The sequence below is a fragment of the Chlorocebus sabaeus genome, chromosome 24 (assembly GCF_047675955.1).
Source record: "Chlorocebus sabaeus isolate Y175 chromosome 24, mChlSab1.0.hap1, whole genome shotgun sequence".
In the NCBI taxonomy this organism is placed as follows: Eukaryota; Metazoa; Chordata; class Mammalia; order Primates; family Cercopithecidae; genus Chlorocebus; species Chlorocebus sabaeus.
The window spans coordinates 70,473,225-70,495,496 of record NC_132927.1 but is presented as its reverse complement, the minus strand read 5'-3'; the positions used below and the strand labels follow the sequence as shown (position 1 = coordinate 70,495,496).

General features: G+C 40.6%; 1 protein-coding gene across 9 annotated transcripts in view; it reads right to left on the bottom strand.

The window, feature by feature from the left end:
• Positions 1-13,559, bottom strand: part of PPP4R4 (protein phosphatase 4 regulatory subunit 4) — a 105,887-nt gene extending 92,328 nt beyond the window's left edge. For 8 of the 9 annotated variants that reach the window (XM_037984438.2, XM_007987687.3, XM_007987691.3 and 5 more), the window contains exons 1-2: positions 13,280-13,559; positions 11,724-11,797 (exon numbers count right to left, since the gene is read on the bottom strand). Coding sequence is in view for 7 of the 9 variants with exons in the window: in XM_007987687.3 (XP_007985878.2) it covers positions 11,724-11,797; positions 13,280-13,396 (191 nt within the window). In the remaining 2 variants the exon portion in view is untranslated. The remainder of the gene's footprint in view (positions 1-11,723; positions 11,798-13,279) is intronic. The other variant, XM_007987689.3, reaches the window with a different exon arrangement.
• Positions 13,560-22,272: the final 8,713 nt, after the last annotated feature.

The window sequence follows — 22,272 nt, the reverse complement described above, 5'->3', positions numbered from 1 at the left end:
GTTTCCTGGAGTTGATCGTGAAACAGAAAAAAAAAAAAAAAAGTGAAAAAACTAGTGAAATCCAAATAAAGTCTGAGGTTTAGTTTAGAGTGATGTATCAATGTTAATTTCTGAATGTTTGAAAGATGTACCATGATTATGTATTAATAACATGTTAGCATTAGGGGACACTGGTGGAAGGTATATAGGAACTTTCTAAACTAACTGCAATGTTTGTGAAAATTTAAAATTATTCTGAAATATAAAAAATTAATTAAAAGGACAGAAAAAGATATACTTTTTAAACACTAACCAAAAGAAGGTTGGAATGAATATGTGAATATTAGATAAAGTAGATTACAAAACAACGTATATTCCCTTTTTTTTTTTTTTTTCTTTTTTTTCCGAGACAGAGTCTTGCTCTGTCGCCCAGGCTGGAATGCAGTGGCGCAATCTCGGCTCACTGCAACCTCGGCCTCCCGGGCTCACGCCATTCTCCTGCCTCAGCCTCCCGAGTAGCTGGGACTACAGGCGTCTGCCATCACACCCAGCTAGGTTTTTTTTTTTGTATTTTTAGTAGAGATGGGGTTTCACCGTGTTAGCCAAGATGGTCTTGATCTCCCGACCTCATGATCCCCTGGCCTCAGCCTCCCAAAGTGCTGGGATTACAGGCGTGAGCCACCGCGCCTGGCCAATTTTTGTATTTTTAGTAGAAACAGGGTTTCACCATTTTGGCCAGGCTGGTCTCAAACTCTTGCCTTGTAATCCACCCGCCTTGGCCTCCCAAAGTGCTGGGATTACAGGTGTGAGCCACTGTGCCCAGCCTAACAAAGTATATTTCAAAGAATAAACATTACTTAATGATAAAGGGGTCAATTCAAGAAAACATAATAATCCTAATTTTATGTGCATTTCACCACAGTTTCAAAATACATAAACTACTAGTAAAAAATTATATATTTGAAAGGAGGAATAGACAAACCTGAAATTACAGTTGGAGACTTCAATTCTCTCTCTCTGTAATCAATAGAACAAATTATAAACACAATGAAATACTACTACATACCACTAGAATGACTTAAAATTAAAAAGACTGATCATATCAAGTGTTATCAAGTATAAGGAGCAACTCCAACGCTCATATACTGCTGGTGGAAATATAAAATGGTACCATCACCTTAGAAACAATTTAGCAGTTTCTTAAAGGTATAAACATACATTTACTATATGGTCCTACAATTCGATGTTTACCAGAGAGGAAAGAAAGCACATGTCTACATGAAGATTTATACATGAATGTGTATAGTCACTAAGTTTGTAAAAGCCCAAAACTGAAAATTACCCAAATGTCCATCAACTGATGAATGGATAAACAAGATGTGTTATACCCATTAAATGGAATCACTATCAATAATAAAAAGCAGTAAACTAACAATATAAGCAACATCAAGGATGAACTACAAAGTAATTAGATTGAAAGAAGTCAGGCAAAAGAGTAGACTGTATGATCCATTTCTATAAAATTCTAGAAATTGGAAACTAATTTATAGTAATGGAAAGCAGATCAGTGGTTGCCTGGAATGGAAGGGGCTCACGGGAGGGAGAGAGAGATAATCTAAGGACACAAGTAGCTTTTGGGAGTGATGGATATGTTCAATATCTGAATTATGTATACATATGTCAAAGTTCGTTAAATTATACAGTTTAAATATGTGTGATTTATTAGATGTGAATTATACCTCAAAAAGCTTCAAAAAATGAAAAAATATATAATCAGCATATGACCCAACAAACATTCTTAGGCATTTATCCAAGAGATATTAAAAAAACTATGTCTAGATTCCACAACCGGCAAAATTATTCCACAGTGACAAAAGCAGATTAATGGTTGCTTAGGGTTAGGGTGTGGAGTTAACCGCAAAGACATACCAGTGGCTTTTGTGGGGGTGATGAATATGTTCTATATTTTGTGCTAGTTATACAGGTGTACCCATTTGTCAAAACCCATCAAACTACAAACTTAGTTTATTTAAATTATACTTCAATAAAGGTATTTTCCAAAAATGGAGGTGGGGGAATTTGGTGCCCCATCTAGAAAACTAATCTAGAGAGGAAACTTTGTAACACAAGAAGTTTCTAAATGGTATGTTTCCTGTATATCCAAAGTAAAATATGTTCCCAATCCCAAACAGATGATTTAAAAGGGCAGCAACAACTATCCTTTACTGAACAGTACTCTGTACCAAGCACTGTGCCCTATACATACATTTCCTCTAATCTTCTCAATAATCCTGCAATGAAGGTATTATTATTCTCATTTTATTTTTTGTTTGTTTGTTTGTTTTGAGACAGGGTCTCACATTGTTGCCCAGGCTGGAGGTCAGTGGCACACTCGTAGCTTACTGCAGCCTCAAACTCCTGAGTGCAAAAAAAAAAAAAAAAAAAAAAAAAAAAAAAAAAAAAAAAACAGGCACAAGCCACCATTCCCGCATACTTTTTAAAATTTTTTTGTAGAGACAAGGTCTCGCTATATTGCCCAGGCTAGTCTCGAATTCCTGGGTTCAACTGATCCTCCTGCCTTGACCTCTCAAATTGCTGGGATTACAGGTGTGAGAGCCACTGTGCCCAGCCTATTTATTCCCATTTTAGATTAGGAGACTTGGGCTCACAGAAGATAAGCAACTTACCCAAGGTCTCTCAGTAAGTAAATGAGCAAGCCTCGGCCTCCAAGAATAAATCTGGGTCTGCCTTAAACTATTTCCAGTATAACATACTGACTCCCAGTACTTGTTAATTGAGGATAACCTCTATTCTACTGAAATTTAAGAAAAACACATTTGCTTCCTTAAACTATCTCCTTGAATACAAGTATCTGCCAGTATAATGACCTTCATTCCCCAGGAGATGCCTAACACATAAGTACTCAGATATGTTTTAACCTAAATTCATAAGATTTACTGTAAAGCAACTATTAGTTGCATTACAATCTTTTCCATTATTAACATCTCTGATTGGAGGGAAAATTACATTCTAAGGGTATAATCAATTTTGCAATTATTACTAACATGATTACCATATACCAGTATTATACCCGTATCATCTAAGGATAAGCCAAAGTGGCTTTTGGCTTATGAAGAACTAAGCCTAAACACTTTCTCTATGCTTTCCACATTTGATAGCCAACACAGTCAATGAAAGACACTATAATACCCAAAATATCAAACTGAAAGATGTACAGATTTAAAAGATCATTGGACCTTATTCAATGCTTTAATTCCCTTCATGTAATCTTAATTTTAAGAAGGAAGACAGGCCTGGTGACTCATACCCATAATCCCAGCACCCTGGGGACTGAGGTAGGTGAATCACTTAAGGCCAGGAGTTCGAGACAAGACTGGGCAATACAGCAAGAACCCCATCTCTACAAAAAAAATTTAGTTAGCTAGGCATGGTGGCTAATGCCTGTAGCCTCAGCTACTCAGGAGGCTGAGGCAGGAGGAACACTTGAGCCCAGAAGTTCAAGGTTATTGTGAGCTATGATTGTACCACTGCACTCCAGCCTGGGTGACACAGCAAGACCCTGTCTCAAAAAAAAAAAAAAGAAAGCTATGAATTTTACCACTTGGTATGGTGAACCCTTTCATTCTTAATGTCAATACTAAGAAACTACTGCACAATTCAACATTACAAGACTGGGAACCAAGCAATACAACTCCCACTTTTTACTGGGAACTAATTAGTTATAATTTATGATAGAACTCAACTTTCCTGTGTCCCTGTGTCTCACTTAGCTACTTCCCAAGAGGAAGCATTGGGATGAGTTAATTGCTCATGAAAATAAACACATACACATGCGTGCATATACATTTACAATATACATATGTTATAATATGATTACATTGTAGTTACATAACTTAACACATTCTTTATTCAAATATATATACTCATTTATTTTATATTGCTTTATATATTATCTTATATTTATTTTATAGACTAATTTTAACATATTTTATTATTCTATATTATGAAATTATTTTATATTACAGAATTTATAGGCATTTTTAAATAAAACACTATGCTTACAAGATGAAAACTTTGCTCAATTCTCTCACATCACATTATGTTGTTATGCTTTCAGAGGTCTTTTCAATGACATTATATGGGTCACTTTTACATTGATGAAAATATTTCACTTTTTATTTTTAAGCTTTTCCTACAGATCCCATGAGAGCATTCTGCTTTCTACAGATGTCACAGAGAAACCTTTCTGAATCTTCGGTAAGTAGGAAAAAAGACACAGATGCCTCCCATGGTTGTCCTCATAACAAAAGAAAAGGAAACAGAGATGGGAAACAATCTCTAAACCCTTCATATTCAGAGACCTAGTACTTTTCCAAAACAGGGAATTCAAGGTTTGCCAAAGACTTCAGTAATTTGACCTTAGCAATAATGGAAGGTATACAGCTGGAATCCATTATATACTGCTCTTAATATATTAAACAGTGATCCCTCTGTCCTAAAAAATACAAATGAAGATGCCTGCAATTTCCATGTAGAAAGGCAAGTCATTTGTACATCATCTTCACAGAAGATGACAACGTGGGCAATTTTTTTTTAATGAGGACCTCTTAGAATCATTAAAAGCACAGGGACTGAGAATAGCACTCCCAGGAACAGGGAGACTCCAATATCCACTTTGTTTCTCTTTTTCTAAGAAAAACTAATCACACAACATGCCTCATCCCCTAAGAGACAATCCAATAACTGAGAGTCTTCTAACCAACAGTCTAGCCAAGTAAGACCTTATAAAACTCCCTTCTTGTAGGGAAAGAAAAAAAGTTAGATGGTGTAAGTCATGCACAGAGAAATGAAACATCTAAAGGCTATTAACTAGGAAGCTCATTATTGATATGCTAGAAATTATGTACTAAGAAGTTTGTCACTTTTGTTTCCTAAAAAAAAATATAGGCTGGGACCACTCAAACAGTGCTGGCAGAAGTATAAACTAGTCAAAGCACACTGGAAAACTGTTTAGCAATATCTTTTAAGCTGGACATAGGCATATGCTATGACCAACAATTCTACTTCTATAATGATACCTAAAAGAAATGCACACATATATTCACCAAGAGACTTGTACATGAATGATTATAACAGCATTATTCATAAAAGCCCCAAACTGAAAACTAAGCCAAATGTCCATCAGCAGTCGAATGAATAAATTGTGATATATTCACATAATGGAATAGTATACAGCAATGAGAATGAACAATCTGTTGCTCCATGCAACAATATGGATAAATCTCTTTTTTAAAATGTTGAGCAAAAGAAGCTATACACAAAAGGTACATAGAGTGCTTCCTACTATATAAAGTTCAAAATCAAGTAAATCAATGTATAGTGTTAGAAGTCAGGAGAGCAGCTACCCTTTGCAGGAAGTACGGGGCACTGGGACAGGAATACAAAGGAAGCTACTAAGCTAACATGATAATGTTCTATGCTTTAATCTGGATACTGGGTACATGGGTGTGTTCACTTGTGAAAAATCAACAAGCTGTGTTACGATCTGTGCACATTTCTGCATATATTCAAAGTTCGTGTTAAAAAATAAAATATAAGCTTATAAAAGTACTTCTTTAACTGATATTCCAAATTCATTACTTTTTTTAATGTATAAAGGCAAATGAAGAACAAACCAGACCATGGGAACGAATTCAACAGAGAGACAGGAGAGGAATATCAAGAATGAAGCAAGATCATCACAGAGCACACTTGGAAAGGAGATGGTATGTATCTCTCTCAAACAAAGGTGTTTGAGATGTGGCAAGATGTTAAAAGACCTGATTAAGCAATACTCTCTCTACTCTCTTGCAACTGCAAGCTGAAAGCTCGTCGCTAATAGACTACTCTCTGGAAAGCCCACAGAATTCCACTCTCACTAGTTGAGTTGTAATTAAGAGTCAGCTAAGTATGTTCCCAAACTAGTTTATCTCAAATTTCACTTGCTGTTGCAATTACATAATTACATAATTTAATTAAATATTACCTAAATATATGTATAAATATATTTGTTTCTATAAAAATTAAGTTAAAAGTTTTAGAAAAACTAAATTCAATAAACATAAGTTGTCAAAATTGCTGTTAAAGTATGGAAGAACAAAACTTTTAAAACACAAGTAGAAAATCATAAAAACCTAGAACCATGCTTTCAGACTGCTTCATAAGGAAATTTGAATTCTTGTTCAACTATAAAGAAAACTGAACTTGATATTGTAAATGCATTATGGGGTGATTTATGAAAGAAGGAGAATTTCAAACTTTAATCAGCAGACCCATACTCAAAGAAAAGACCATGACTCTACATCAAAAGATTGGCAAATGAAAATATACTTATAGCTTACATTAAAATGTACTGTTGAAAATATGTATCATTTATGATTTTATGATTCTAGCCAATTGTTTGTATTAACTAACCAACTATCTATCTTAATTGTGAAGAATGCAAAAGTCCTCTCCTGCGTATCACTAGAGAAAACTAAGCAAGCAATACTGGTCACTCAAGACCACCTATATACACATACACACACGCACGCACAAACGCAAATGTGATCTCTCTCTCCCTCCCTCTCTCTCTCTCTCACACACACACACACACACACACCATGCCTCAAACAATACTGAAAGGCAGCAAGCATCAAAAACAGAAATCAAGACAATAATGAAAGTAAATGTGGGACACAGGTCTTAAAAATGAGGGCATTCAAAGGAGTTTTCCACACAACTTTCCACTGTGGGATAGCAAATAAGATAGGTATTTTAAAAGATAAAACAACTAAAAGCTAGGTGGGTAGCAAAGCTTTAAACACTGGAGTTCTTCCTCACTGTCTCATTGCTACCCTATCCTAGTCTTGAACCCAGGAAGTACGCCAGAGTTCTCACATGGTACAACACTTGTTTATTTCCACTGATTTGACTGCAGAAATCTCACTCCTTCATATCACTAGGGGGAGCACTTACTCTTTAAAAAATAGTAAGAGAAAGTTTTTTTAAAAAAAGTTCCAATTAAAGATGCACTTTATGATGGGGGCAGTGGCTGTGGAGGTGGTATGTGCCTTCTGTAGTCCCAGGTATTCAGAAAGCTGAGGTGGGAGGATCATTTTAGCCCAGGAGTTAGAGCACTATGACTGTGCCTGTGAACAGCCACTGCACTCCAGCCTGGGAAACAGAGTGAGACCCTGTCTTTAAAAAAGAAAAAAGAAAAAAAAAGCAAAGCTCTTTATCTGACTGTTCCGGGAAAGCAAAGTGCAAAATGATTTAAAACTCACAGCACAAAGTGAAAATATTTTTAAAGTCACAAATGACTTTAAAAGTAAGCAACATAAAAGCTAGGCTCAGTACATTAACCAATCAACACATTTAATGCATAACAGCAAATATTACTTAGGGTCATTTGTTAAGAAAATATAAATCAACAGGCTGATCTTACTATTACTCAGTTAAAAATGCTTAATTATGATTTGTGAAGATTCTAATTTCTGATAAATACTATTAGCAAATGAAGTTAATGGATATCTATCACAAACTTCAGTTGGTATACTTTGCCTGTTTATTAAATTATTGGAAGGCAAAATTAATACCATTATCCTCTTTTAAAGTTTCAAATGTAACTTGAGCACCTAAGTAGCAAGGAAGTAGGGAAAGGGAAAAGGAGACAGAAGGGAATTAACAGTAATGGGATGCCTATCATGTGCCAGGTGCTTTAACCACACTGGGAAAAGGGAATTATTATTTCCGCTTTACAAATGAAAAGCAGGGCTCGAAAACCATAACTAACTTGACCACTGTCACATAGATAATAAGTTATAGAAGAAGATATGACCCATAATACCTAAAATTAAAAATATCAGAAGTTGCTTAATTCATCTTGCAGTATGGTCATCTTAAATACTCTTTATTCCATTAAGAGGTATATATTTATATCACAGCAAAGAACAAGAAAGAACAACAAGAAAGCTTGCCCTTGTCCTCTAAAAGCTTGTCCTCCAGGACCTTACTATCTACTGAAGAAAACATGTACACACGGTTAAGGAATATAAATCAATGATTAATGGCCAATTGAAGAAAGCACCACTAAGTGATAAGGGAGATCAAAGAAGCCTGGGATCCATGTGGTTTAAGCAGTTAGGGAAGACTTTATGAAAGATGTAAGATTATAGCTGGATCCTAGAGATGCTATATGTTAGACAGGGATATATTGAAAGAGTACTCCAGGATGAGCAAAAGCAAAAGTTAAGGATAAACACAATGAAACTGAATAACAGTGAAAAGGCCAGCATGACTGAATCAAAAAGTGAAGAATTAAGTGGAAACAACTCAATATCCATCAACTGATGAATGGCTAAACAAAAGTGCTATATCTATACAGTAGAATACTACACTGCAACAAAAAGAAATAAACTACTAATAATACCTGCTATAACATGTGTGAACCTTGAAAACATTATGCTAAGTGAAAGAAGTCAGTCACAAAAGGCCACATACTGTATGATCCCATGTTTAGGAATGTCCAGAATAGGCAAATCCATATATACAGGAAGCAGAATGGTTCCTAAAGGCTGAGAGGGTTGGTATTGAGGGGTAACTGCTAATAGTACAAAGTTTCTTTTGCGGGTGACAAAAATGTTCTACAATTGATTGCGGTGATGGTTGCACAATTCTGTGAATATACTAAAACCTGCTTAACTATTCAGTTTAAATGAGTGAACTACAGGGACTATGAATTATATCTCAATAAAGCCATTTTTAAAAGTGGGGGACTGGTGGGACATCCACACTGCACAGCTAAGATAGAGTCACCTATGGAGTATTCTGAATGCCAGGCTTCAGGGTCTACACTTCATCTGGTAGGCAGTCAGAAATACACAGTAAAGATTTACCTAATGAAAGCACAGTATACATACTTAGGATCCTTCCATAACAAAATCATTCACATGTTTTAAGTACATTCCAAAAATATATGCAAAATCACAAAGAAGAGAAAGAACAGGAAAAAGATATGATATGATTTTGACTAAGACACAAGCTGGGACTATTAGGAAAGTTGTTTTGCTTCAGTGCTAAATGCCACAGATGGGTATAGCAGCATCATATGTGTGCAAAACCACAAATTCATCTGTGTCAAATCTTTGAAGACTGTAATATTCTAAACTTAATTGTGAAAATGTCATTAATAAATGACTTGCCATATTTCAGGGTAAGCTAATGAACAGTATAATTTGTTTTTCATTGATGACAGTACTCTATATGATATATAATGCTTTTTTCAGATACTGGATTCAATCTAAGTACTACCAGAAACCCCACTAATATAAAGCATTGCTTACTGATGCTTACATATCTGACTTTGAATTCTAATTTAACATAATACTCCAAAATAGTTTTAATATATAAAATAAAAGAACTAAAGAAACAAACCTGACACATAAAAGCCAAGAGAAAAAATATATGTTACATATTATACATTTATATAATATTCAATGCAGAGGAAAAGGTAAAGTGCTCAAAAATAAACCTGAAAATCACTGACAGAGGGAAAAAAGGACTCAGCAAAGTACAAATGAAAAAAAGGAATAAATTACATTTACAATAGCAGATTCAATACATGAGAGAAGATGAGAAGGCCTAAACCGAGGCAAAGTTCGGAACATCTCTATGAAACAATCCTGTCTCCTCCCCTGAATCCCAGGGAAGAAAGACCCTTTCAGGCATTCTTGGCATCATCCCTCCCAAAGCTGGACTAAGGTGAAATCCCACATTCCCCCAGGAGGTGGTAAGATGTTAGGGATACAAAAGAAGAACTCAGCTGGAGAACCCATACACAACCAAACCAGTGTTCCCCTTCTGAGTCACCTTGCAAACCTCCTTCAAGGTAGGTGAGCCACAAGAAACTAAGAGATATTGAATCTCTTTTAAAATTCTCTTGTCTAAGAATAAGAGGGGCCATCTGTCTCTATAAGGGCTTTGTAAATTCCAGAACTGAGCGAAACTTATGTTGAGTCTGAGAAATAAAGACAACTCAGACAACCTGGTTTGCTAACAAACAGTAAAAGCAAAATAGAAAACAAATAAGCTTTCCTTAAAAAAAAGGCTTATCACTGATATCTAGAATACGGTGTCTTCTATCACAAGTAAATAGAGCAAGACTCTCCATTTCCTAATTCTAAGCCAGTGTTTGTACTAAAGAAAATTCAGTAGGAATAAACAGGAGTTTATTTCAAATCATTAACTGTTGTAGATTTAAACACATTTATTCACACTTTCATCAATGTTCTACCTACTTTGAGTAAAAGAACTGTGGGAATAGGCAAATGTTGACAACTATTGTTCACCATAATAAACATGTTAATTATTAAGGAATAAAGTATTCCAAATACAACACAATAAAATATGAAAATCGGTTAAAAGTTGGATTATTCTCTAAGTAAACACCCAAAACACATACTGTTGAATTCATATATAAACAGAAGTTTTCTCTGAAGTAAATAGGTAGAAATGATGAGAGCATGTACCATAGCTATCACAAAGAGGGGGAAAATAACATCAACATTAAGTCTAAGATGCAGTTACATTTCTAAATGATACATTTATCAGAGGGAATGGTCTACATGGTAAATATGCTGATATTCTGACTAAAGTTACAACAGAAACTCATGATGCCACTTTTAGTAGGCTAAAAAAGTAATTAAGAAAATTGAAGACCTGGAGAGGGAGTTTTTGTGTTTGTTTGTTTGTTTTTACAGGATCGTTCAATTAATAACATGGGACTGGAAACATGATCTGTAAACAAGAAAGGAGAACAAGAAACTTGCCAGTACCTGGAACTGGCACTGAGCTAAGGAAACAAGGATGACAAATATCCTAGGAGGTAAATTACATCAGTTTTCAAAATCTGATTCTGGAAAATAAGAGTGACTAATTTGCCAAAACGGAAAAATATGTTGTGTAAGCTAATGAAAAATTTTAAATATACACAAAATGCTGTAGGAAATTTCTGTTTCTAAAGGATTTTAATCAATTAATTAAAACATCATTAATGTTCACTGTATTAGTTTTTAAGATGCTCAATCTACAAGACAATGTTTTAAATAGTTCAGAAAAAACTTGTAAATATTCGCAGTAACCATTTGCCTTAAGCAATTCTGTAGAGCCTGTGAAATGGTTTGAAATTTAAACGACAGTAGGCTCAACTAAGTTTCCAAAACCCCTCAGACAAAATCATAAAGCTTGCATAGCAAAAGTACTACAAACAGGATATCCTGAACAGCAAAATGAACTACCATATTTGTGGATTTTTTTTCCATATAGTAGATCCCATATAATGTGCCTACTCTACAATGAACTTAAAACTAATCCTTGTATACTCAAGTCTCATCTAAACTTACTGAATCTTAAGTGAGAAAAACCAAAGCCAGAAAAGAAAAAAAGGATGAGGTTCAACTCAAACCATCTGCTCTTCCTCCTCCAAGCAACATTCTATAAATTAGGTGTTTTATTTAAATTCTCAAATTCATAAGTCCACAGCCAAATCTAATTTATAATATAGTTAAGTACTATGCACACAAAAGTACTCTGTTCAAGTGGCTAAGTAAATCTGAACATAACGGGAACATACATTTTAGAAAGCATTCATCTCTGCTGCCACAGGGGGAAAAAAAGAGCAATTTCACAGAAAGACTAGGAAATACCTGAGCAGATAAACAGCCCTTTCAATATCACTGAGGTCTTCATCGACTGTCAATCTTTCTATTTCTTCTGGTGTCTGTCAAGGGTACAATACACATTTATGCACCACAAACATTGGGTCAGTCTTGCCTCCCAACCTCCCAGTGACCCTCTATGAGGATAAACGAATGAAAAAGTTTCACAATTAAGCATTAACAATGAAAACTAATCAAGGAGCTAAGGATACTAGGCGACATCAATCACGGAGGTCTCTAATTGGGTGGTCGAATTTGGGGAGGGGACTGTTTTTTTTTTCTGTTTTTATCCTTCTAGCTTCTGGATTGCAGCTTGAAAATCGCATCGTGGCTTCAGAACCTTGGCTGAAATCCATTTCATACGCATGTTATAAAACGAATAAATACACACACTTTTATCTCTAATACCTCACGGCTATTTCCCCAGCATTTTCCACCCCAAGAAATGCTAAAAGGGGGATGGATGAACACTGCAGCCGAGTAGGCATGAAAAGGACAAGATCTGGAGTGGGGGAGGGAAGGAAATCAACTCTGGGGCTGGAAGAAACCAGAGATTTGAGATATTGCGGCAGGTGGGAGTGCGAGGAGCTAAAGCAGCTAATTAAGCGATGGCCAGGGGAAAGGGGTCCTGTCCGTAAACTAGGTTTGCTGGCGCTAAAGGTTGGAGCCTCTGGGAGGAAGATGACTCTGCGGGGTGGGAGAGCCGGTGGGGGTGGGGGGAGCAAGCTGAAGGTTGACTCCCTCAAGGGATTGGGGAGCAGGGTCCCAGCTAGAGTCCTGGAGGGGTTGGGAGGAAAGGATGCGCGGTGACTCAGGAGGGCGGCAAAGGGTCGCGAGGGCTTGTAGAAGGGGACCAGGACCACACTGAGAAAGGGTGCTGGCTGGGAAGCGAGAGGAGGCCGGGCTGCCTCGAGGTCAGAGGGACCCGAGCTTGATCTGACTTGGTGGGCTGGGGGTGAGCGGACGGGACGCTGGGTGGTGTCTCGGGGAGAGGTGGGGGGAGGAGTCGGGAATGTGTGGACCGAGGGGTGGGCCTGGGGCCAGAACCCGGGCGGCGTCAGCGGACCAGAGGTTGGGGAGCCCAGGAGAGGACCAGGGAGAGGTGGGCTGCGGCCTCGAGGGGCAGCTCCCACGGGGTGGGGCGGGGGGCGGAAGGAAGGGGGTCCGCGACTGAGGACGCTGGGGCTACCCCGAGGGCTGGGGCTCGGCCGTTCCTGGGGGTGGGCCGGGGGGATTCGGACGCCTCAGAAGCGGCAAGGGCCGCGGGGCTGGCGCCAGGTCGGGGCTGGGGCAGGGACCCGTCCCTTGGGGATGGGGGTCCAGACTAGAGAGGACTGGGTCCGCGCTGAGGAAGGGACCGGGAGGAGCTGGCTTAGGGCGGCACGGCAACAGGGGCTGGAGGAGGACGGAGGGGCCGGTCCGACTGAGAGGGTCCCGGCGGCCCGAAGGAGGGAAGGGTGGTGGGGTGGGGCGGAGATCAGCGCGGGGCCGCGCGGGGCAGGCGGCCGGACGCCCTGAGGGCAGGTCCTCTCCCCGGGGCGCACCTTGAGGCTCCGGCGGACCGGCCTCTCGATGATGGTGAGCTCCTGCAGGTCCTCCATGTAGCCGAACAGGCTGTTCTGACTGAAATCCATCGCGGCGGCGGACGGCGGCGGATGCATGGACCGCCGGGCACCCTCGCCGCCCGGGCCGGAGCGGCCCCGGGATGCCGGACGCGCTCAGCCCCGCGGCCGCCCACCAGCAGGACTTTCTCCCGCTCTTGGCCGCCGGAGCCGAGCGTGAGGCTGGCGGGCGGCGGGAGCAAGAGCACGGCCCGGCGAGGGGACTGGGAGGGCCCGGCGAGGGGGCGGGGCGAGGCGCGCGGGCGTGCTGTGGGGGCGGGGCCAGGGGCGGTGGCCCGCCACCTTGCCCGCCTCGGCCCCGCCCCCTCCCGGGTGCCGCGCGCACGAGGCCGGACGCAACTGCCGCGCAACGACGCGGCGGCCCCGCCACCCCTCTGCGCCCGCTCCTCGCCGTCCTCCTAAACCCCCGTCCGCCCCCAACCAAGGGCGCCCCACCCCACGGCGCCTGCGCAGAGCCTTTTGCCTCCAGCAGCGGGCTGAAGCGGGCTGGGGGCGGGGGCTGGGGGCGGGGAGGCTGAGCCAATGAGAGCGGAAGCAGAGGAGAGCGAGCTGGCTGGGCTGCGGCTGCACCTGCTGACTTAACTGTCCGGTTATTCCCAGGACCGACCACCCCAGCTGGCGGGTCGCGAACCCAGAGACCCCCCCTAGCACAACTCCAGCCCTAAGGGGAGCGCTGAGTGCCCAAAATAAGCAGTTAGAACGCGGGGTGCCGGGCTGACGGGGGAGGGGGCTGTGGGAATACAGCCCTGGAGGGGCTGGCTTTTGGGCAAGGGCAGCATTCGGAAAAGGCCTCCCGGAGAAGAGTCACTTAAACTGAATCTTAGCTTTCCCAAAAGAAATAATAAAAGCAAGCCCGTCTGGGGTTGAAGCCTGGGTGTGTTTGGTTGTGTTTGAGAAGTGCCGTCAAAGTAGAGCTCGGGGCTCGGGCACCGAGGGCTTGGCGAGGTGGGTGGAGGGAAGAGGACCTAGGTCGTTAGTGAAGAGAAGCCCTGCTCTGAACAGTCACGCTGAGTCCCTTGCACTTGGGTCTGTTAAGAATGGGACGAGATGGAAGGGGGATTGGGGCGGTTTTTTTAGACCTTGGGGACAAGTTATGTTCGTACTCCAGCTCGTCAGTCAGTAAGGCCCTTTTCTTTTTCGTTTTTATTTTCCACTCGTTCCTTCTCTACACCCATTCTTCTACCCACCATATACACCCTCTCCTCTATTAAGGTATGTCCCAGTTCATGCACCTTATACAGCCTCAAAAGATACATGGTTTGTGTCTGTTTTTAACATACGTGAACGGCATTGTGATAAGAACTCATTCTGTTCCTTGTTTTTCTCTCAGTGTCTTAGAGATCTATCCATGTGACACTATACAACCAGAGTTCATTAATTATGACTAATAATAGTATTTGATTTGTGTGTCTATCATATTCTACTTATCAATTCCTCAAATAACGGACAATTAGGTCGCCAGCAGGTCCTTGCTACCACAGACGATGCTGGAATGGGTGTAAGACGTGTCCCTTACAGAACATAAGAAATTGAGTCCCTGGGTCATGAAGTCCACAGTGTTTGGTTTCACTCTGTCATGTTGCCCTCCAGATGGCTTTGCCATTCACACCCACCAATGGCACATGAAGGTAGGAAGGTACCCGTTTCCCATTTTATATGGTAACATTTGGTATTATCTGATGTCCCAATTTCTGTCAATCTGAAATCAGTAAAGTAGTATCACATTGTAATTTCGATTTGTATTTATTTGATTGGTGGTGTTAACCATTTTTCCATATACTTAAGAACCATCGAGATTGTTTTCCTTCTGTGAATTATCTATTTACATCCTTTACCTATTTTCTGCTGGATTTTATTATTTTTTCTGAATGCATTTTAGCAGTTGAGTTTCTTATATGTCCTAAATATTAATTTTTTGTCAGTTTTAGAAAAACATTGCAAATATTTCTCTCAATCTTTCATGCATCCTGTTTGCTTGGTCTTTGCTATGGTACAATGAAGGAGAAATCCTTAATTTTCATTTAGCTTAATGCATCAAATTTTAGCCTTGTGGAGTGTGGTTTTGGGGTCTTGTTTAAGAATCTTTTCCCACCTATTAGTTGCAAAATATTCTCCTACATTTTCCCCTATTTGGCTTCATACTTTTACCTGTCACAGGTCTTAATCCATCTGATGTTCACCTTGCATACAGTGTGAGCAGGAATATAGTATAATTATTAACTCTATTTAGTAATCCAGTTTTCCTAGCAGCAACCACCAAACAATCCATCTTTCCCCCTCCGATGCATGATGCCATCTGTATCATATGCCAAGTCCCTAGGGACACACACGTCTGTCTCTGAGTTCTTGTTGCTATTCTATTGATCTAGATCTGTTCCTATGCTAGTCCTGTGCTGATTTTATTGCTATGGCTTAATTATACATCCTAAGATCTAGTAGAGTGAATTTCCCACTCTTGGCTCTTTTGTTTTTCAAATTTGCCTTTGAAGTTCAAAGCAAAATGGTCAGTAATGATGCCCACAGCTAAAATTCAGGTTTTCTAATCCCTACTTTACTAAGGAGGAGTGAAGGGAAGTAGAAGAGGACAGAAACATGATGGGATGAGGATGGAGAAGAGGCAAACACATGAGGAGGTGGTTTTCCTAAGCAGATATCTTACAGCATCCCCTTTCTGTCAATTTCTGAAATTCTGTGCCTTTTGATTTGTAAATGATACAAAATATTACCTGTCAACTTTACCCTATTCCAGCTAAGACGTATTATCTCACATTTGGGTTTTGTAAAAGTATCATCTAAAACTGGAGGACGTTCTTAATGAACAGTTGATTGAATATACAGATATAGCTTTAATGTTGGTCGTTCCAGGGCAGGAGGTTGATGAAGGGAAAATGTTCAATTTGATGACTGGAATCTGTAACTGCTCTAATTACCACTCTGTGATGGAAGTAGCCTGCCCAGCCTGGCTGCCAGGAAACCTGAGTCCCGGTCCTGGCTCTGCCAGTGACATGTGGCAGAATGACTCTTGGATCTCTGTTTTCCTTATCTGAACTGCTTTCATGCATGTTGTCTCAACGTGCCCTCAAAGCATCCCCGTGGAATGCAGAAAAGCTGCATCACTATTCTAATTTTACAAATAATGAAATTGAGGCTCAGAGAATTTATGTGACTTAGTCATGAACACACAGCTAAGGGAAACTAGATTTATCCACTTTGTTTATTCATTTAAAAATAGCATGGTAGGCTGGGCGCAGTGTCTCACGCCTGTAATCTCAGCACTTTAGAAGGCTGAGGCCAGTGGATTGCTTGAGCTCAGGAGTTCGAGAACAGCCTGAGCAATATGGTGAAACCCTGTCTCTACAAAAAATACAAAAATTAGCTGGGCGTGGTAGCACACACCTGTAGTCACAGCTAGGGAGGCTGAGGTGGGAGGATCTCTTGAGCCCAGGGGCTCAAGACCAGCCCTGGCAACATAGCATCTCTACAAAAAATAACAAAATTAGCTAGGTATGGTGGTGCACACCTGTAGTCACAGCTACTTGGGAGGCTAAGGCAGGAGGATCACTGGAGCCCAGGAGGTCAAGACTGCATCACTACACTCCTGCCTGAGTGACAAAATGAGACTCAAAAAATAAAATTAAAAAAAATAGCATGGTGCTAACTAAGCACATGGACTTTGAAGCTCAGGTACTTGGGGTTGAGCCAAACTCTGCTGCTTCCTATCTTCAGCAAAGTATTTAACCTCTCTGTTCCTCACTTTAAACATCTTTAAGCTAGGAATAATAGTAGCACTTAGTACAAAGTGTTGTGAAAATTAAATGAGATAATATGCATACAATGCTTAGAAACATTCTCGGCACAAGTGTTTGTTGTTACTATTATTATTATCACCAGACCAGTGTCCCTCTGAACCCAGGTTCAGAACTGAATCGAGAAGTTGTGCTGAATCAATTTATTATAATGGGAGGCAAAATAATGTTTCCCCAAAGATGTCCACATCCTAATTCCCTGAACATATGGGCATGTTACCTTACGTGGCCTAAAGGATTTTGATGCAACTAATTTAAGGATATTGAAGTAGGGAGATTATCCTGGTTTACCTCCGTGGGCTCAATGTAATCACAAGGGACCTTCTACGTGAAAAAGGGAAGCAGAAGTTCAGTGTCAGAGTGATGCCATGCAAGGATGCAACCAGCCACGTTTTTTGTTTTTTTTTTTTTTTTTGGAGATAGAATCTCACTCTGACCTTGACCTTTCAGGTTCAAGTGATCCTCCTGCCTCAGTCTCCTGAGTAACTAGGACTACAGCTGTGTGCCCGCTAATTTTTTTTTTTTTTTTTTTTTTTTTTTTTTTGCTGCTGTTGTTGGAACAAGAGCTCACCATGTTGCCCAGGCTGGTCTGGAACTCCTGGACTCAGGGATAACCTCGGCCTCCCAAAGTGCTGGGATTAGAGGCATGAGCCACCACGCCTGACTGACTGCTGGCTTCCAATATGAAATGGGGCCATAAGCCAGCACCCTGTAGAACTTGGAAACAAACAAACAAAAAAAACTTGAAAATTCTCCGCTAGGAATGCAGCTCTGCTGGCATGTTGATTTTAGCCCAGTGAAAACTATTTCAGACTTCTAGCTTCCATAACTGTAAGATAATAAATTTATGTTGTTTTAAGCTGCTAGGTTGGTGGTAATTAGTTATAGCAGCCATAGGAAACTAATACAATTATATCATATGCAAAAAAAATGTTTAGGTGACTAAATAGCTAAAATATGAAAGGCAAATCTTTCAAACTTTTGGAAGAAAATATAGGAGAATCATTTTATGACATCTGAATGGGGAAAATTTTCTTAAAAGCATAAGCCATAAAATAAAAGATTGATAAATCTAACTACTTTAACTCCGGCCTGGGTGACAGAGTCAGACCCTATCTTGAAAAAAGAAAAAAATCTAACTACTTTAAGAACTTGTATTAACAAAAAATACCACAAAGACCATGACAAGACAAACTATAAACTGGGAAAACATATTTACAACCAATTAATCATAGAAAAATTACTGTCCAGATTCAAGAACTTCAAAAAAATCAGAAGACAACTAAATAGAAAAATGGGCAAAATATATAAACAGGCAGTCATTTTACAGAAGAAGAATCACCAATATGAAAAGGAGATCAATCTTGGCCGGGCGCGGTGGCTCAAGCCTGTAATCCCAGCACTTTGGGAGGCCGAGACGGGTGGATCATGAGGTCAGGAGATCGAGACCATCCTGGCTAACACGGTGAAACCCCGTCTCTACTAAAAAATACAAAAAACTAGCCAGGTGAGGCGGCGGGCGCCTGTAGTCCCAGCTACTCAGGAGAATGGCGTAAACCTGGGAGGCGGAGCTTGCAGTGAGCTGAGATCTGGCCACTGCACTCTAGCCTGGGCGACAGAGCGAGACTCTGTCTCAAAAAAAAAAAAAAAGAAAAGAAAAGGAGCTCAATCTCAATAATCCTTAATTAAGAATAATTAACATAACCTTAATAATAATTAAGCTCAACCCTCGCTAATAGAAGTGAAAAGGCAAATTTACAGACCCATCAAACAGGCAAAATTTTAAACATCTGATCACATCAAATGTTTTGCAAATGTCAAGAGGCAGACTTACATACTGCTTGTGGAAGTGTAAACTGGTGCAACTACTTTGGAAAATAATTTGGCATTAACTTGTAAAACACTAGAGAAACTCTTGCACATTTGCACAAAGAGCTATGCACAAGAAGTTTCATAGCAGTACATATTGCATTAGCAAAGGCCTGGAAACAACTCAAACATTTATGGACATTTAAATACTTAAACTAATTGCATTTTACTCAATCAATGGAAAACTGTCAGTGAAAATATACCACAACTACATAATTCGGTGAAGATAAATCTCAGAAACATGTTGAACAACAAATGCAAATTGCCAAAGTTTATCTACATGTGACACCATTTACACAATATTCTGAAACAATAATATATAATATCTATATGTGATTAAAATGACCAAAAAAAGAAGAAGGATGGTAAACACAAAATGTAACCTATTGTTTAGCTCTAGGACTAAGACGTGCTCAGGGAGGGACACACAGAGGGCAGAGGTAATGTGTTATCTTTTGAATTGGTGATACATGAGTGTTTTTTTTTATTGTTATGCTTAAAATATCCATATGTATTACATATGATTTTTTACACAGGAAATATTTTATAATTTTTTAGATCAGGACAATTAAATGTTTTCCAGTTATAGTTTAGTCACTTCATTTATCCATTCATTCATTCATTCAAAAATATTTCAAGGATTATTGCTATATTATAGGCTTTGTTCCAGGTGTAGGCCTTACTATTAGGTAGCATACATCCTAGTGAGAACAACGAAAATCAATCTAATCCAATAAGCATACAATTAAATATATCATTACAAACTATGATAATTGCTATGGAAAAAATACAGGTAGTTAGACTGATGGAGGAGCATCACCCCACCTACTTTTGCTTAAGCGAGAAAGAAACCTTCTTTGTATTAAGCCACTGAGAGGTCATGCTTTCTGTTTCTGCCGCATTGGCTATATATCCTGACTAATAGAGATCGCAGGCCACAGAGTGACAACAGGGACCAGGTGGGAAATGATCATAGCTTGGACTAGAGTTATTACTATAGAGGTAGAGAGTTGTGAACAGATTCAAGAGAAGTTTTACAGGTAACTGGGATGATTAGATGGGGGTGGTGGGGGCGGCGTGTGGAGGTCAGGGAGGCAGAGGCAGTAAAGATGACTTCCTAGTTTTTGGCTTGTGGAGCTGGATAGATGGAAATATCAGCCACCCAGTGCTCATTCTGTGCTTTCATTAATGTCTGAGTAGATGGCATTTGCTGGCAACTGCCCCAGAGCTCCATGTGGATGTCACAAAGTCTGCCTTCCAAGTCAGCAGCTGTTCTCTGCAATTCTCTTCAACTTGGATCATAAGTGAACTAGACCAGGCTCCTAGTGGATCATACTCATTGGAATCTGCCCAGCACCTGATACAATGGTTAGCACATAGTAAGGGCCCTGTTAATGTTTATTGAGAAAGTGAGAAGAGAAAGAGGGAGGAGGAAGGGAGGAATAAACTGGAATATTAGGAAGCCATCTACCACCCTGGTCCGAGCCACCATTATTTCTCACCTGGATCAAGGGTGCCTCTGCTTTTGCCTTTCTTCTTCTAAAGTTGTCCCCAACATAGCCAACATGAACCTATTAACACAAAAGTCAGACCTAGTCACCATGAGCTTGAAACCAGGGTTACTTAACCTTGACACCACAGACACTGTGGGCCCGCTAATTGCTGGGGAGGGGAGGAAAATGCTGTCCTGTGCATTGAAAGGTATCCTCTACCCACTTAGTGTCATACCGCTCCTCCACCCTCTTTCCCACCACTGTGATGAGGAAAAATGTTTCTACAGATTGCCAAATGTCCCCTGGAGACAAAATTCCTCCTTCCTACCCCAAACCCTGCAATTCTCTCCATCTCATGTGGAGAGTGTCCTTCCACATGCCCTCACCCTCTGGTCTCATGTCCTCCCATTTCTCCCTCACCCTTTCTGCTTCCTGCATTGCACACTGGCTGCCTTGCTATTCTTCTGACACTTAAGGTATGATCCAGATCAGAGCCATTGAGCCTGCCAGTCCCTCTGCCTGGAATGCTTTTCCCTTGGATTTTCAAATAACTCATTCCATCACCCACTTTAGGGTTTTACTCAAATGTCATCTTCTCGATGAGGCCAACTTGGGATGCTTTTCAAGAAATTAAAATCTCAGTGTATTAGTTTGCTAGGGCTGCCATAACAAAATACCACTTACTAGGTGGCTTAAACAACAGAAATGTATTTTCTGACAGTTCTGAAAGCTGGAAGTCCCAGATGAAGGCATCTGCAGGATGGCTCGCCTCCTGTGGCTGTCTTCCTGCCAGGGCCTCACATGGCCTTTTCTCTGGGTATAGACCTCCCTGGTTTTGTGTCCAAATTTCTTACGAAGACACAGTCCTAATCGATTAGGGCCTATTTTAACTTAATTACCTCTTTAAAGGCTCTATCTCCAAATATAGTCACAATCTGAGGTACTACGTGTTAGAGCCTCAACACATGAATTTTGAGAGGGACACAATTCAGCCAGCCCATGACACCCACCATCGCCACCACCAGCAGTGATCACTCTACCATTCTGAATATTTTACTTATTCACCTTGTCTATGGTCTTTTTCTCCTCCAATAGAATGCTGTGTTCCATAAAGGCAGGGATTTTTTGTCCATTTGATTCACTACTGCATGGCCAGTGCCTAGATTCACGCCTGGCACATAACAGATGCTTGTTAACTATTTGTTACAGTAATGAATAGACATAGCTCCTCCACTTAACTTCTCTGAGACTCAGCTCCCTCTGTCAAATAAGGGAATTAGGCTAGATAAGACAGAGCAAGAATTATGTTTTATTTAAATCTGACTGCCAACGTAGCTGGGTTACCTAGAAAACAGTCTGCTGTGAAGCTTAGGTGTTAATGCTTCCTGGCGGTTGGGGAGGCAGGGGGAGAGTGGGGGTACAATCCCAGGGCAGCTGGAGTGAGGGAGAGTGCAGCGAGATGGGGCAGGAAGGGAAGCAAATACAGGGCACTGTGCTGCCCACCAGGCCTCAGTTTACCAATAGGCACTGCCAGATGCCCGGCCACACAGGACATCTCGAGGCAGGCCTGGGAAATGCTCATGAGAAGGAGGCCTGTCAGGCTTCCTGCCACCTCCCGTTGGTCAGAGTTGGCTTCTCAGCGATTAACTCCCTTGCGCTGGAATTGTCTCACCTGGCTCAGCAGCCTCTGGGGCTCAACCCCTCAGGAGGAGGGCTGCCTCCAGCCAGGAAATAGATGGAGGAGCCT